This window comes from Eriocheir sinensis, chromosome 33, assembly GCF_024679095.1.
Source record: "Eriocheir sinensis breed Jianghai 21 chromosome 33, ASM2467909v1, whole genome shotgun sequence".
Lineage (NCBI taxonomy): Eukaryota > Metazoa > Arthropoda > Malacostraca > Decapoda > Varunidae > Eriocheir > Eriocheir sinensis.
Window position 1 is genome coordinate 9686136 of NC_066541.1, and position 15000 is coordinate 9701135.

Consider the following 15000-nt stretch of genomic DNA (forward strand, 5'->3'; position numbering starts at 1 on the left):
GAAGGAGAGAAGGAAGAGGAAGAGAAAGAGTAGGAAGTAACAGAAGGAGAAGGAAGAGGTGGAGGAGGAGGGAGAAGAGGAGGAGGAAGACCTACTGCATCTCGACTTCCATTTTGGCTCCGGAGGGTTAGAGAGGGGCGAGGGGGGCGAAGGGGGCGATGGGATGGCGGCAGTGATGAACGGGGGCGGGGGGCGGCCTCTCCCTTCTCTCTGCTCTTTCTCTCCCTCCCCCCTTCATCCCCCACAACACCTTCCTCCATACACACTCCATCAACCTTTATCTTCCTCTACATCCCCGTGTGAGGTGTCTGTGAGGGCGGGAATGAGTTGTAGAGGGAAAAAGATGGAATTGTGGTGCGCGCCTGAGGGCAACACTGGCGCCTTCTGCATCTTGTATCCCAGACTGCGTTTAGGTGCCTGGGCGCGGCTGTGACTTCGCCTTCCTATCTCCCTTATTTCACTATATACATCGCTTAGTTTCTTGTAGTTTGTGATGTAGTCGTCTTGGTTTACGTGTCTTTTGTTTGTGTTTGTTTGTGGGTGTTGACGTTGCTTGTTTGGGTGTGTTTTCAGTGTTTGTTGTGTTTGTTTTGCGTTCGGAGGCGGGGAAGCCAGTGGGCAGCACGGGCGGCGGTCTGGCAGGGCGAGAGAGGGGGTGAGAAAACACTCTTTCTCTCCCTCTCTCTCTCTCCCCTCGATCCCCACCGCCCGGTCTGCCACAGGGGCCACGAGGGGAGGGGCGGGGAGTGTCCTGGGGCGGCAGGTAGCGGCGGGAGGACAGGTGTGAGGCGTGAGGGCGGCGGGAGGGAGGGAGGGATGCCGGCCGGGATCGAAGTTCGTCTGGTGATGAAGAGACATGCGCAGAATCACTCCTGCCTCCTCTTGCTCTGCTCCACACCTCATAGCCGCGCTCCACCGTCTCCTGGCTCCTCCCCATCACCCGAGGCTCCCTGCTGCCCCCCTCCACGCCCCCCGCACGCCCCTCCCACGCCCGCACACGCCCAACTCAAGCCCCAAGTGGAAGCAAGTCAAAGAAGAATGTGGGGGCTTCGGGCATGGCTCCTCGTGGCCTTAGACTGACTCCCTCCACCTCCTCACCTTCCTCCTCCTCCCCTTCCTCCGCATCCTGCCCCGCCTCCGCCACCTTCTCCTCCACTTCTTCCGCATCCTCCTCTTCCTCCTCCTCCTCCTTCTCCTCGTGTGTCCCTCTTCCTCGTCCTCCACTCGCAGTATTATTCGAAGTATTATTTTAACGAGAGTGAACGAGAAGTATTAGCGAAGCATTGAAGAAGAGCAGTATTAGAACGAAGACCACGAGAGAAGAAGTGCATCCTCCTCCTCTTCCTCCTCTTCCTCCACCTTCCTCTTCGTCCTCGTCCTCCTCCTCCTCCGCCAGGATGCCCAAGAGAAAAGTATGTGTTTTATATTCTATTTTCCACTATTTTTGTCTGCTTAGTATTCACGGCACATTATCTTTACCTTTTCTCTATTATTTTTTGCTTAGTCTCTCCTGCCTAGTATGGAATCTGGTGCATGGGCGTCTCCTCCTCCTCCTCCTCCTCCTCCTCCTCCTCCTTCTTCGGGTTGGGAGGAGACGTGAGGGAGATTCCTGTGAGATAGAGACATCCAGGGAGGGCGCGAGGGAGAGGTGGAGGAGAGATCGAAGGAGTGGAGGGAGAGGTGGAGATAAGGCCACGTTTTCTAAGTGTTCGTTGTTGTTCTAAGCCAATCCCGAGGCTCCTTCATTCTCTTTGGCCAATCGCAGGACTTCTTCACTCTCCTCAGCCAATTACATTCTTTCCTCATTCTCTCCCGAAAAAAAGCCTCATTCTATTCAGCCAGGTACAACATTCCTTCATTCTCCTTAACAAATTACAAGACTCCTTCATTCTCGTTAGCCAATAGCACTATTCCGTCATTCTGCAGCCACTTATAACACGCCCTCATTCTCCTCAGCCATTCAGATCGTCTCCACTCTTTTCAGCCAATCGCAAGGCTCTTTCATTCTCTTCAGCCAATAACGACGCTTCCTCAGTCTCCTCGGCCACTCAGAGCGTTGCATCACCTTGTACTCGTTGACGTGTGCTAATGAGGCAGGTGGTATAGCTTTCGTGGGTTACCTGTTGGCGTGGGAATACTGGCTTTCGTAACTGTAATGATGATGACGATGATGATAACTGATGACGTGCTTTTGTAATTATGCAGTGATAGCGTCATACTTTTTGTAATGATAGTGACGTACTGTTGTAATGATGCAATGGAGATGGTTAATAAGGTTGTGTTATATAGTATTGGCGTATGGGAGTAATTATGTAAATGAAGGTTATATATAATTCATTTGAAGACATTTCTCAGACAAAAATTTGATCGTCGTTTTGTCTTCCTCTTCATCCTCTTCATTGTCTTCCTCTTGGATCGTCCTTTTGTCTTCTTAACCGGAGCAGCCTATTGCGTTTTATTTTTTTATTTTTATAACTTTACTTTTGTTTTGCATTTAACGCCGCCTCCTTTGATGTAGTAAAAAATAGTGTCATAAATAATAATCTTCTCTCCGGTGGCAGCTTCGTTCTTTTATTTTTAGGGTAAAGGAGGGATATCAACGGTAAAAAAAAGAAAAAACTCCTCATACAAAATGGGAACAGAAGACGATGCTACTAAAAGGATTAATTTGTGTCAGTGTTGTCTCAGTACTCGCGTCTTCCCCTTGATCGTGACAGCATGAAGTGGCCGCTGCGTCACATTATCCAGTCACCGCCCGTTAGGCATTCATTAGGTTTTGCTTTTAAGTATTTCGGATATTATTATTATTATTATTATTATTATTATTATTATTATTATTATTATTATTATTATTATTATGATTACTTATATGTCAATACGTCATGAATGCAGACGAAATATTTGTTAAAGTTTGTTTTTTGCTGCAACATTCTTCTTCCCCCTCCTCCTCCTCTTTCTCTTCCTCCTCCCTCTCCTAGTTTACCTCCTCCTCATCCCCCTCCTCCTCTTCCTCCTCCTCCTCCCCCTCCTCCTCGTCTTCTTCCTCCTCTTCCCCCTCTTCCTTTTCTTCCCCCTCCTTCTACTCCTCCTCCTCCTCCTCCTCCTTGACTTCCTCTTCCTCAAGTTCTTGAAAACCATTGAATTTAAGTGAAATTTTCGTTGTTCTCAGGAATGTTGTTGATTTATTTTCTGAGTTGATTGATATATTATGTTTACCCGACTTCTAAGGATTCTTTTCTGCCTTACCTGTGTGTGTGTGTGGTTGTGTGTGTGTGTGTGTGTGTCAATCTCTCTCCCTCTCCGTCTATGCCAGTTCAGTTATTTCTGTCTTCATCTGTCTCTGTCTATCATCTCATCTGGGTCCTCAGGTAGGCACAGGTGTGGAAGAGATGCACAGGTGAGGCATTTGGATCTCACCTTGACTAACCTTAAAGGAAAAAAAAAAGGATATATGAAAAACGGAACTTTGTATATATATATTTTTTTACTTCGCTTTTTGTTTTTATATATGAATATTTGCTTATTTCTATGCTTTTCATTTGCTTACATAGTTTATATCATTCATTTATATATACTTTTTGTGAGTGATTTCATATTTGTTGTTTGTTGTTTATTGTGTTCTCGTTTTCTATCTTATATTTTTTTTTCCGTCCTACATTTCTAGTATTTCCACCTCCTCGAACACACACACACACACACACACACACACACACACACACACACCTACACCTACACCTGCTTTTCATCCTGCCATCTTTACTTAGACTTAAATCCAGGTGTGAAGATGTAATTAAGTAGAGGTAAGCTTTTGATGAGGAGGGACGGAATGAAAGAGGGAAGGAGGGAAGGGAGGAAGGAAGAGAGGGAGGGAGGGAGTGAAGGAGGGAGAGATGGTAAAAATGATAGGTGAAAAAAAAAAGATGAAAGCGAAATATGTAAGTAGTATTTGTATTATTATCATTATTGTTGTTATTGTTGTTTTGTTGTTGTTATTACGGAAGGGAAGAGAGAGAAAAAATGTCATACTTATCTCTATTATATATTTCTAGTTCTCTCACGTCCGTTACTAATTACACTGTTCCTCTGCTCTCTGTCTTTCCTCCTCCTCTACTCCTATATAATTTTTCTTTTCCCTGGTTCTCCCTTCCTCTTCTTCCTCTTTCGTGAGTATTAAATGGTTCTGCAGGAGTCTCTTGCGTACAAATTAGGTAGGTAGCCGTGATATATAAGCTAAAGGGTATGTTTTGTTGCCTGCTCTTTCCTGTTTCCATGTGTCCTTCTGCTCCTACTGTTTTTTGATGATTACTTAATGCTTGTTGGTATGGTTAGCAGGACAGACTCGGCCGCCAAGAAGATAACCACTCTAAGTCTTACCTGCTCTATCTTACCTGCTCCTCTGTTTCTCTTTTTTTTTCGCATTTTTCATTCTCTTCTCCATTTTCAGTTTTTCCTTTTCTTTTCTTTTCCTTTTATTTTCTTTGTTTATTATGTTCTCTTTTTCTATCTCATATTTTTTTCCCTACATTTCCAGTATTTCCACCTCAGTTTTTCCTTTTATCTATTTCCTCCTCCATTTTCCTCGCTACCTCTCCTCCTCCTCCTCCTCCTCCTCCTCCTCCTCCTCCTCCTCTGTCAGGTGAGTGTCGTCATTACAGGTTAATTATTTACCTGTTGCAGCAGATTACCACACACGACCTGGCTTTCTTTGTTGTTGTACCTTCGCCCCGTAACCTCACGCTACCTCACTTACCCCTCTTGTGTTTCCTCCGCTCCTCCCTTTTCTCCCTCCGCTTCCCTTTTTCTTCCTCCTCTCCACTCTTTTGTTCCTCCGCTTTTGTTTTCGTCCCCCGTTTCTTCCTCTGCTTTCCCTTTTACTTTCCTCCATTTCCCCTTTTCTTCCTCCATAGCACTCTCCCCATTTTCTTCCTCCTCCTTCCCTTTTTCTTCCTCCACTCTCCATTTTTCTTCCTCTGCTTCCCCCTTTTTTTCCTTTACTTCTCCTGTTTCTTCATCCATTCTTCCTATTGTTTTCCTTCTCTTTCCCTTTTGCCTTCTTCCTCTTTTCTCAACTCTGCTTTCCTTCATTTTCGTCTACTTTTTTTTTCTCTCTTATCCCTTGCCCCCTTTATCTTTCTCTCTCTTCACTCCTCTTTCTTTATTTTGGTGCTCTTTTCCTCTCCTCTTGTCCTCCCCCCTCCATCTTTTTTTTTCTCTTTCACCTCTTATTTTCCCATTTTTTTCTCTTCTTCTTTTCTTTATCCTCCGTGTCTCGTCTTTTTCAATCTCTCTTATTCAGTTTCCCGTTCTAATTTTCCCTTTTTTCTCTCTATCTCCCTTTTCCTATCTTGAACTTCACTCTTTTCATCCTTTTCTCTGTTCTTTTCTCTTTTCGTTCGCTCCTCCTTCGTTCAATCTCCCTCACTATTTTCCCATTTTTCTCTACTTTTCTCTCTCTCCTCTATTCTACTTTACTCTTTTTTTCCTTTTTTCTTCTCTTTCTTTTTCCTTCTTTTTGCCATATCCTATTTAGTTTTTCCTTCCCTTACTTCTGTTTTTCCTCTTGCTGCATATTTTCTCCTCCTTTCTTTTCCCTTTTTTTACCGATCGTCTCATTTTGACATTCTTTCTCTCTCGCATTTTCCTCATTTTGTGCATTTTTCCTTTCGTCTTTTCCTGTATTCACTCTCCTTATCTTTTTCCTTCCATCTACTTTTCCTTCTTCTGTTGTAGGATGTCATGTATTATTCTTTATTTTCTTCCCTTTCTGTTTTCCTTTGTTTTTCCTTATGTCCTTCATTTATCTTATATTTACGATCCCTCTATTTACTTTTCTCTCCTTCCTTTAGCCCTGTACTTTGTTTCCCTGCCATGTCATATTTTCCTCTTTCTCTTCTTACTCTTTTGTTTTTCTCCGTTTCTGTCTTACTTTGTCTTTTCTTATGTCCTTCATTTATCTTCTTATATTTACGTTCCCTTTATTTACCTTTTTTTTTCCTTCCTATATCCCTGTACTTTGTTTCCCCGCCGTGTCATATTTTCCTCTTTCTCTTCTTACTCTTCCTCTCCTTTGTTCTCCACTTATTCGTTTTTCTTCCTCTTCTTGTTCCGTTTTTTCTTCTTGCTTTTCTTGTTCTTGTTCTTCTTCTTGTTCTTGTCCTTTTTCTTTTCCACCTTGACTTCCAACCTCCCTCCTCCTCCTCCTCCTCCTCCTCTTCCTCCTCGGTCCGTCACGCTACAAGATATTAACGACGGCTTTTCTCTCTCTCATTTTACCTCCAGCCGAAGGGAGAAGGAAAAAAAAGAAAGCTCTTATGTAGCTTAAAAAAGGAAGATTATTTGAACTCCATATGTATTTTTCGTTTCTTTTTTTCTTTTTTGTTATATCGCATTGTATTATTGAATTAGTCTCAATTTCTGAACATTACCAATTTAAACATTCTCTTATAGGTATAATTACTAACTTACTAACTTACTAACTAACTTACTAACTAACTAACTAACTTACCAACCAACCAACTTACTAAATAAATAAATAACTGACTTGCTTTTCTGACTAATTTTCTGACTAACTTTCGCTTTACTTGTTTTTCTATATTGTATGATTAGATTAACCTCAATATCTAAACGTTATCAATTTTAACACTCAGGCATGATTATGATGGAACGTTGCATAAATTTTGTTGGTTGGGTTAAGTTTGGTGCATATGCTATAGGTGCGCGTGGCTGCGGTGCTCATCTCCGTCGCATTGGAGAGCATATTTATTTTTATGTTTGTTCTTTTAAGCGGTAGAAGCTCTAAACGCCAAGCACTTTTCGTATTTCCTTTTATTTGTTCTTTTAACCGCCAGCAGCTCTAAACGCCGAGCACGTGTCAGGCCGATAAGAAGAACAGCGCGAGAAGCAAACAACTGCAGCGTTTACCGTAATGACAGTGTATGTGTACGTACAGGGAGGAGAGGCGAGGCGAGGCGCTGGCCGTGTACTGAAGCGCCCGAGGAAAGCGTGTGTGCTGCAGAGGCCACGATAATATAAACCCGCAGTGAAGCATTAATGAGTTCACGCTTGGTAAGGCTGACCTGCAGTGAGAAGTCTTGATAAGTTAGTATTTGCTGGGGTTGAGATACGTTTGGTAAGGGTTGAGATACGTTTGGTAAGGGTTGAGACACGTTTGGTAATGTCCGACGAATGATTGCTTGCTCTCTTGCGAATGGTGAGAATACTGAAACGTGATGTGAAGCCTTGATGAGTTGACGCTTGGTAATGCTGACGAATGATTACTTACATCGAAGTCTTGATTAGTTAGCATATGATGGGGTTGATATACGTCTGGCGAGGTGGCTAACTAATTAACTAACTTCAGCTAACCAACTCTTAATTAACTCAGCTAACTGATTAACTGATTACTAACTACTGACTCCTAACCAACTAACTAACTTATCTAGCTAACTCTAAATAATACACGATATGCAAAGTTTAGATTTTAAGGGGCTAACGTGTGATAAAGTCCAGCTAAAAATTGCTCCGTATCATGTGAAAGGTGATACCGTAAGCCCATAGGAAATGTTAAGTTAGTTTACATGTGAAGGAGCTGTCGTTTGGTAAGGTGGCTGTCAAAAGAAAACCGTCTCTTATCTTGCACAAGGTGATGATACTGAAAACTTGCATGCGCTAAGGTGTTGATAAGTCTGCAGTTGAGGGAATGACGTGCGTTTGGTAACGTGCGACGAAAGATTGCTTGCTCTTTTATGGAGGGTAAAGACACTGGAAACATGCGCTGAGAGGTCGTTATTAGTCTGTACGTGGAGGGACTCAGGTGCGCTTGGTAAGATTCGACGAAAGATTTCTTGCTTTCATACGAAGGTTGAGGATACTGGAAACTTGCAGTGAATGACTGATGAATTCACACGTAAAAGATTTCTTGTTTTCATACAAAGGTTGAGGATACTGGAAACTTGCTTTGAATGACTGATGAATTCACACGTAAATGAGTTGACGCTTGATGACCAAAGAATCTCTACCTGCTCTCTTGCGGCAGGTGAGCAGAGAACAAGAAAGGAAGTCGAGATTATATCATTATATTTATGTACATTATTTAGATTTATATGTATTTAGATTTACTTTTGTGTTGCCGTCTGTAAAATTAAACATCCTTTATTTGCATTATTAAAAGAAAAGAAATAGCTGATGCCAGGTAATTACTTGTTCTTTCGCCGGTGAGGAGACTTAAGAAGAAAGGTAGTCAAGATTATGAGAACGGGATTCAGTGTTCTTATTGTGTAACGAGGAATACTCTACTTGCCCCACAACGCACTCCGTCAGCAATTACTTATTTCCCTTCATCCCTGCGTCCGCCTCTTCCATTAAGTGCCATATTTCGTTTTTATTTTATTTTTTTTATTACTCATTTTTCCTTTTTCCGTCCGTCCATCTCCTCTTCATATTTTTTTTACTTTCATTCTTTTTCCTCAGTTCCCTCAGTACACTTTATGTCCTGTTCTATCTCGTTCAGTTCCCATCTTTCAGTGTCTCGTTCTGTCTCGTTATGTTGATTTATGATTTATTATTATTTTTTTGTATTTTTTTTTTTTTTCATCCTGTTCAGTGTCTTGTCTCGCTATGTTTCATTCTATTGACTTTCTCTGTCTCTCTGTCTCGTTTATCTCGTCTCGTTTTTGGCTTTCTGTGGACGCGTTTTTATCTCTATCTCGATTTTCTTGTTTAGTGCCTCGATTATGTTGTTGTTGTTGTTTTTCTCCGTGTTTTCTTCTGTCTTTCCGTTTCTTTGTGTCATCATAGAGTACAGAGGAGTTGCCAAAAAGAGAGGTCAATTGTGTGTCTACCCCTTTCTCCGTCGCTCCGCCTTACTTTATTTCCTTTTTTCTTTTCTTTCATTTACCTTTCTTTATTTTTGTTTATCTCACAGTTTCGTTCTCTCTGTTTCCTTTATCATTTTGTGTATCTCCCTCACCTCCTATCCCTCTTGGCCTCACTTCCCTTTATTTCCCTATCTTTCTATCGTTCTATCTCGGTTTCCTTTATCAGTTAGTGTGTCTCCCTCACCTCCTATCCCTCTTGGTCTTACTTCACTTTATTTCCCTTTCTTTCTATCGTTCTATCTCGGTTTCCTTTATCAGTTAGTGTGTCTCCCTCACCTCCTATCCCTCTTGGTCTTTCTTCCCTTTATTTCCCTTTCTTTCTATCGTTCTATCTCGGTTTCCTTTATCAGTTAGTGTGTCTCCCTCACCTCCTTTCCCTCTTGGCCTCACTTCCCTTTATTTCCCTTTCTTTCTTTCGTTCTGTCTCGGTTTCCTTTATCAGTTAGTGTGTCTCCCTCTCACTCCCACTCTCTCTCTCTCCCTCTCCCTCTCGCCTCGCCTCACCTGGCCCACCTGTGTATCAGCGTGTGAGGTGAGAGCGACCGCGCATGTGCCACGTAAATTATGCACTGCACATTACTCTCCCTCCCTCTCATGAATACGGGAGAGAGAGAGAGAGAGAGAGAGAGAGAGAGAGAGAGAGAGAGAGAGAGAGAGAGAGAAAGTTTAGAGGTTTCATGATGTATCTTCTGTGCATGTATTACCATTCTCTCTCTCTCTCTCTCTCTCTCTCTCTCTCTCTCTCTCTCTCTCTCTCTCTCTCTCTCTCTCTCTCTCTCTCTCTCTCTCTCTCTCTCTCTCTAATCAACGAACCTCACCTGTGTTCGTGACGTCACCTTACTTATTAATGAGACCTGCATCATTCACACCTGGAGAGAGAGAGAGAGAGATGAAAATTAAAGACCGTGGCAAAAAAATATAGTCACGAATGAATGAAAAAGAAGATCGGAACGCGGATGGAAGGAAGCGGAAGAAAATGTAAAGTGGAGGAGGAGGAGGAGGAAGAGGAGGAGGAGGAGGAAGAGAAGAAGGAGGAGGAGGAGGAGGAGGAGGAGGAGGAGGAGGAGGAGGAGGAGGAGGAGGAGGAGGAGGAGGAGGAAGAGAAGGAGGAGGAGGAGGAGGAGGAGGAGGAGACAGCCTGAAGTGCAAAAGTAGTTAGAACGGAAGTAAGTAGGTGGGGAGGAGAGAGAGAGAGAGAGCATAGTCGTCAGGTATCTATCAGGTGTGTTGGATGGGAGAGGAGAACATGAGAGAGAGAGAGAGAGAGAGATGGGGGGAGATGGGGGTGGCTATTGACCGTTCTGAATCATGACCCAGCTGACGCAGGTCCTCTCTCTCTCTCTCTCTCTCTCTCTCTCTCTCTCTCTCTCTCTCTCTCTCTCTCTCTCTCTCTCTCTCTCTCTCTCTCTCTCTCTCTCTCTCTTTCTCTTTCTCTCTCTCATCTTTTTTTTTTCATCTTTTTTCACGTTACCTTTTTTTATCTGCTAACATTTTTCAGTATCCATTTTCTATATTTTTTTTCTTATCTCGAACTTATTCAGTGATTTTCTGCGGCCCTTATTTACGCCATTAAAGGAGACGTTTCGAAGCCCTAGAAGAGAGAGAGAGATGGAATATAAAATGTGGATTATAGAAAGAAAAAACTGGTTGGAGAGAGAGAGAGAGATGGAATATAAAATGTGGATTATAGAAAGAAAAACTGGTTGGAGAGAGAGAGAGAGAGATTAGTCACAATTCCTTGAACCACGATGCTTCACCCACAGACTCAACTGACTCACAGACTCACCCCAACCTTAATCCTCTCCTCCCTCTCACTCTCCCTTCCCCTCCCTCCTCATCCCCCTTCCCCTCCCTCCTCAACCCCCTGGCTATATCTTTCTTCTCTTTGTCTTCCCCTCTCACCTTTCTTTTCCTTGTTGCATTCCTTACCTTCGCTTGTTCTTCCACTTACTCATTTCTTCCTCTTCCATTTTAATTTTATGTCATCCTTTACCTGCATCTCATTCTCCATTTTCTCATTTCTTGTTTTTCATTACCTTTCCATCCTTTAAGTTTTTGTTCTCCTTCGCTATCTTCTTCTTCTTCTTCTTCTTCTTCTCTTTCCCTTCACCTTTTTTTCCATTTTTTCTTCTCTATATTCGTTCAGTTTTTTTATTACCTTTCCATCCTTTAAGTCCTTTCTTCGTTTTATTTTTCTCCTTCTCTTTTCTTTCTTTCGCCTCTTCATCCCCTGTTCTATTTTCTTCTACTTCTCCCTTTCTTTCCATTTTGCTTTCGTTGACCTTTTCTTTACCTCGTCCTCTATCCGTTCTCAATTTCTTTAATTTTCTTTTTGCATCCCTTAAATCCTCTTTTCCTTTCTTATTTCTCTATTTTCCATCTCCCTTTCTTTCCCTTCCTCTTTTCCTCTCTTAACCTCTTCCCTCCTTATTCTGTCTTTAATCATGTATGCTCCTTCCCTCTTCCATTTGCTCAACTCTCTTTTTTCATATATTCGCATCTTCCAATCATGTCATCTCCTCTTTTCCTTTCCTTTTTCTCTTTCCTACTTCCTCACCAATTTTCTTTTACTCTCTTCCCTCTTATCGCTTTCTTCTGTCTCTTCTCCCTTCCTTTTACCCTCCTCTATTCTCTCCATCCTCTATTTCTCTTCGTTTTCCACTTTTTTTTCTTATTTATATCCCCCATTCTCTCTCTCTCTCTCTCTCTCTCTCTCTCTCTCTCTCTCTCTCTCTCTCTCTCTCTCTCTCTCTCTCTCTCTCTCTCTCTCTCTCTCTCTCTCTCCTCTCCTCTCCCCCTCTCACTCCCCTCCCCCTCTCACCCTCCCTCTCTCTCTCGTAAGACTTCGTGATAACAGGACTTCGACCATGACCAATTTTTTTCTCTCAAACTCACGTGCAAATTGATCTCAAGAATTAGAACCTTCTGAGCCCCAATAAGGTTCTCAAGGGCTCTCATTACGCAGTCTTAGGCCCGTGTTTCCGCCTGTATTCTGATTATAGACTCAATTTCTTTTAGGTCTTAAGTTTTCCCTTCACATCTCTGCATAAAGTTCAGTCTTATTCATATAGGGATTTGGACCCGATCTTTGGTGCAGCGCGCGGATTGTTTTTATATTGATGCTTTTTGAGACTCCCACGCGGCGAACATCAATTAAGTCTGATCGAAGCACTCAGGGAAATTCCACTTTTATGAGAGTTTTAAAAGCGTCGGCTGCTGCGTGATGAAAAGTGAGCCGCTGATGGGGTGTGAGTGAGTGGGTCTCTTTGGAACCGTGTGACCCCCGCTTCATTAACCTGTCCAACGTCACCTGTGCTACTACTTTAACTACTACTACTACTACTACTACTACTTTACTTCTACTTTCACTGTTACTATTTCTGCTACGATTGGTCTTTCTTTTACCTCTTCCACTACTACTACTACTACTACTACTACTACTACTACTACTACTATTACTACTTCCACCACCAACATCACCACCACACTTACCATTCCAGCCACAAAAATTACAAAAAGAAACCACGCCATTATCACCACCACATCTACCTCTCTCTCCCCGACAGGTGGGTGGGTGGGTAGGTGGGTGGGGTGGTTACCTGTAAGTTAATCAAGGCCAGGTCATGCACAGGTGTCCGGCTTAAGCTTTAGTAATGACCCGCCTTATTCAGAGAGTCGGAAATGAGGCGCGTGTGAGGAGGAGGAGGAGGAGTAGAAGGAGGAGGAGGAAGAGGAGGAGTAAGGAGTCAGGATTAAAGCTTGAAATTAGAAGGGAGTGAGAGGGAATGATGTGGAAGAGGGAGAAGCGTGAGGAGAGAGAGAGAGAGAGAGAGGGGGGGGGGGGGGACATACCGGACATGTTCCTTCGTCTACACGCTTCACTTTCTCATCTTCGTCCTGGTCGTAAGTCTTTTACTGCTGCCTCTCATGACATTACCTCCTCCTCCTCCTCCTCCTCCTCCTCCTCCTCCTCCTCCTCCTCCTCCTCCTCCTCCTCCTCCTCTTGAGTGTTGACGTCCTTCTCCTTCTGGTTAATGTATTTCTACTTTCTCGATTTTCTTTTATTTTTTCTCGTTCTTGTTCATCATCATCATCATCTTGTTGTTGTTGTTGTTCTTCTTCTTCTTCTTCTTTTTCTTCTTCTTCTCCTTCTTCTTCTTTTTTATCTTTTTTTTTTCGTCTTTCACAGATACGATATTTAGTTGGTTATCGCAATTCTGATTATGATGTATTTCCTGCTATTCTTTATCTGCGTTCCATATATATTTATTTTTTATTTTTTCGTCCTTTAGTTTGTCATAGGAAAAAGAATAGTGTATGGTTGGGTGGGGGGGGGGGGGGGGGCATCTCACTACTCTCTTTTCCCTCTTCAAATGTTACAAGAAAGAAGAAACCTTATAATGTAATACTCTTTCTCAAGCTATTTTTCTTTTCCATAATACGATTGGTTTATTTTCTCGTTCTACATTTCCTTTTCATTCTCTCCCATTCAGACCTGTTCCTCTTATTCCTCCATTCCGTTTTCTTCCTCCTTTTGTTTCATTTCCTCACGCCCCACCCCTTCCTCCTCCTCCACCTCCTCTTCCTCCTCCTCCTCCTGCTCCACCTTCTCCTGTTCCACTACCTCATCCTCGCAGTCCTCCATTCCATTCTCTTCCTCCTGTTTCATTTCGTCACGCCCCACCTCCTCCTCCTCCTCCTCCTCTTCCTCTTCCTTCTCCTCCTCCTCCTTCTGCTCCACCTCCTCCTGTGCCACTTCCTCTTCCTCGCAGTAATCACCCGTACTCCTGTTTCATATTTTCTTACTCGTTTCTTCATTTTATTTACATTATCGTCATTTTCTCTCTTAATTCACCTTCCGCTTCTTCAGTAATTTTCCTCCTCGACCTCTTCCTCCTCCTCCTCCTCCTCCTCCTCTTCCTCGGCCATTCTCTCCCTCCTTTATCCTCCACGATTCATACCTCCACTTCCTGCTATTTCTCTTTCTCCTCTTCTTCGTCCTCCTCCTCCTCCTCCTCTTCGTCCTCCTCCTCCTCCTCCTCCTCCTCCTCCTCCTCCTCCACTATTCCTCTTCCTCCTCCTGTTCCCTCCCTCAAATCATCGTCATCCTGACAGCATAACACAAATAATTAACCTTTTTTCTCTCTCCTCTCCTCAGGTAAGTTTCACACCTGTCAGGCCGAGGGAGGACAAAGGCAGGTAAGGTGGACGCTCCCTTACTTACACCTGGGGGGGCTGGGGGGCGGAGGAAGAGGGGTTAAGGGGGGTAAGGGGCCCTATTAACACTAGGCTTATCAGGGAAATTGGTGGGGGGAGGGGGGGGGGGGAAGCGCTTACCTGAGGTCCCCTATCTCTCTCTCTTACCTGTACTCGAGTCCTCCCCCCCTTCTCTCCCCATTACCTACGCCCCTTCCTCTTCCCCCCTTCCCTGCCCCCTGCCTCCCTCCTCCCTCACCTGTAGGCTCATTACTGCCCCCCAGGTATACAGGTACACTGATTTATTCACAAGAGCCGCTGCCCCTGACTCTTCCTGCTCCTTTTCTCTCCTTTCTTTTGTGTGCGGGTGTGTGTGTGTGTGTGTGTGTGTGTGTGTGTGTGTGTGTGTGTGTGTGTGTGTGTTTGTGATTTCTTTTCTTACTTGTTGGTTTTCTTTGTGTTTTTATTTGTTTTTGTTTTTCTGTTTGTGATTTTTTTATTTATTATTTTATCTTTTTTTTTTAGTTTCTCTTTGTCTGTCTTTCCCAATCTTTGTGTCTGTTTGTTCGTGGTTGTTTTTATGTTGTTTGTGTTTTTATCATATGTCTTTGTTTGTCGATGTGTGTGTGTTTGTTTGTTATTATTATTCTGTATTCCTTCTGTGTTTGTCTCTTTCTTCTTTGTTATCTTTCTTTATACATCTCTCCTTTTTGTGTGTGTTTGTGTTATCTGTCTTTGTTTGTCTATGTGTGTTTCTTATCGTATTTATGTATTGCGTTGTGTTTGCCTCTGTCTTCATCTTTATTCTCTTTCTTTCTACATGTCATTTTTCTCCTTTTTCTTTACTGTCTTTCTTTGTCACATTTTTTTACTTTCTCTGTTACATTTTTCTTTACTGTCTTTCTCTGTCATTTTTCTTTACTATCTT

General features: G+C 43.0%; 1 protein-coding gene across 1 annotated transcript in view; it reads left to right on the forward strand.

The window, feature by feature from the left end:
• Positions 1–881: 881 nt before the first annotated feature.
• The window catches only part of LOC127006706 (ras-responsive element-binding protein 1-like), a 130074-nt gene continuing 115955 nt past the window's right edge, over positions 882–15000 (forward strand). Inside the window, exon 1 of the mRNA XM_050876922.1 lies at positions 882–1412. Within this exon, the coding sequence (XP_050732879.1) occupies positions 1398–1412 (15 nt within the window). The 5' untranslated portion in view covers positions 882–1397. The remainder of the gene's footprint in view (positions 1413–15000) is intronic.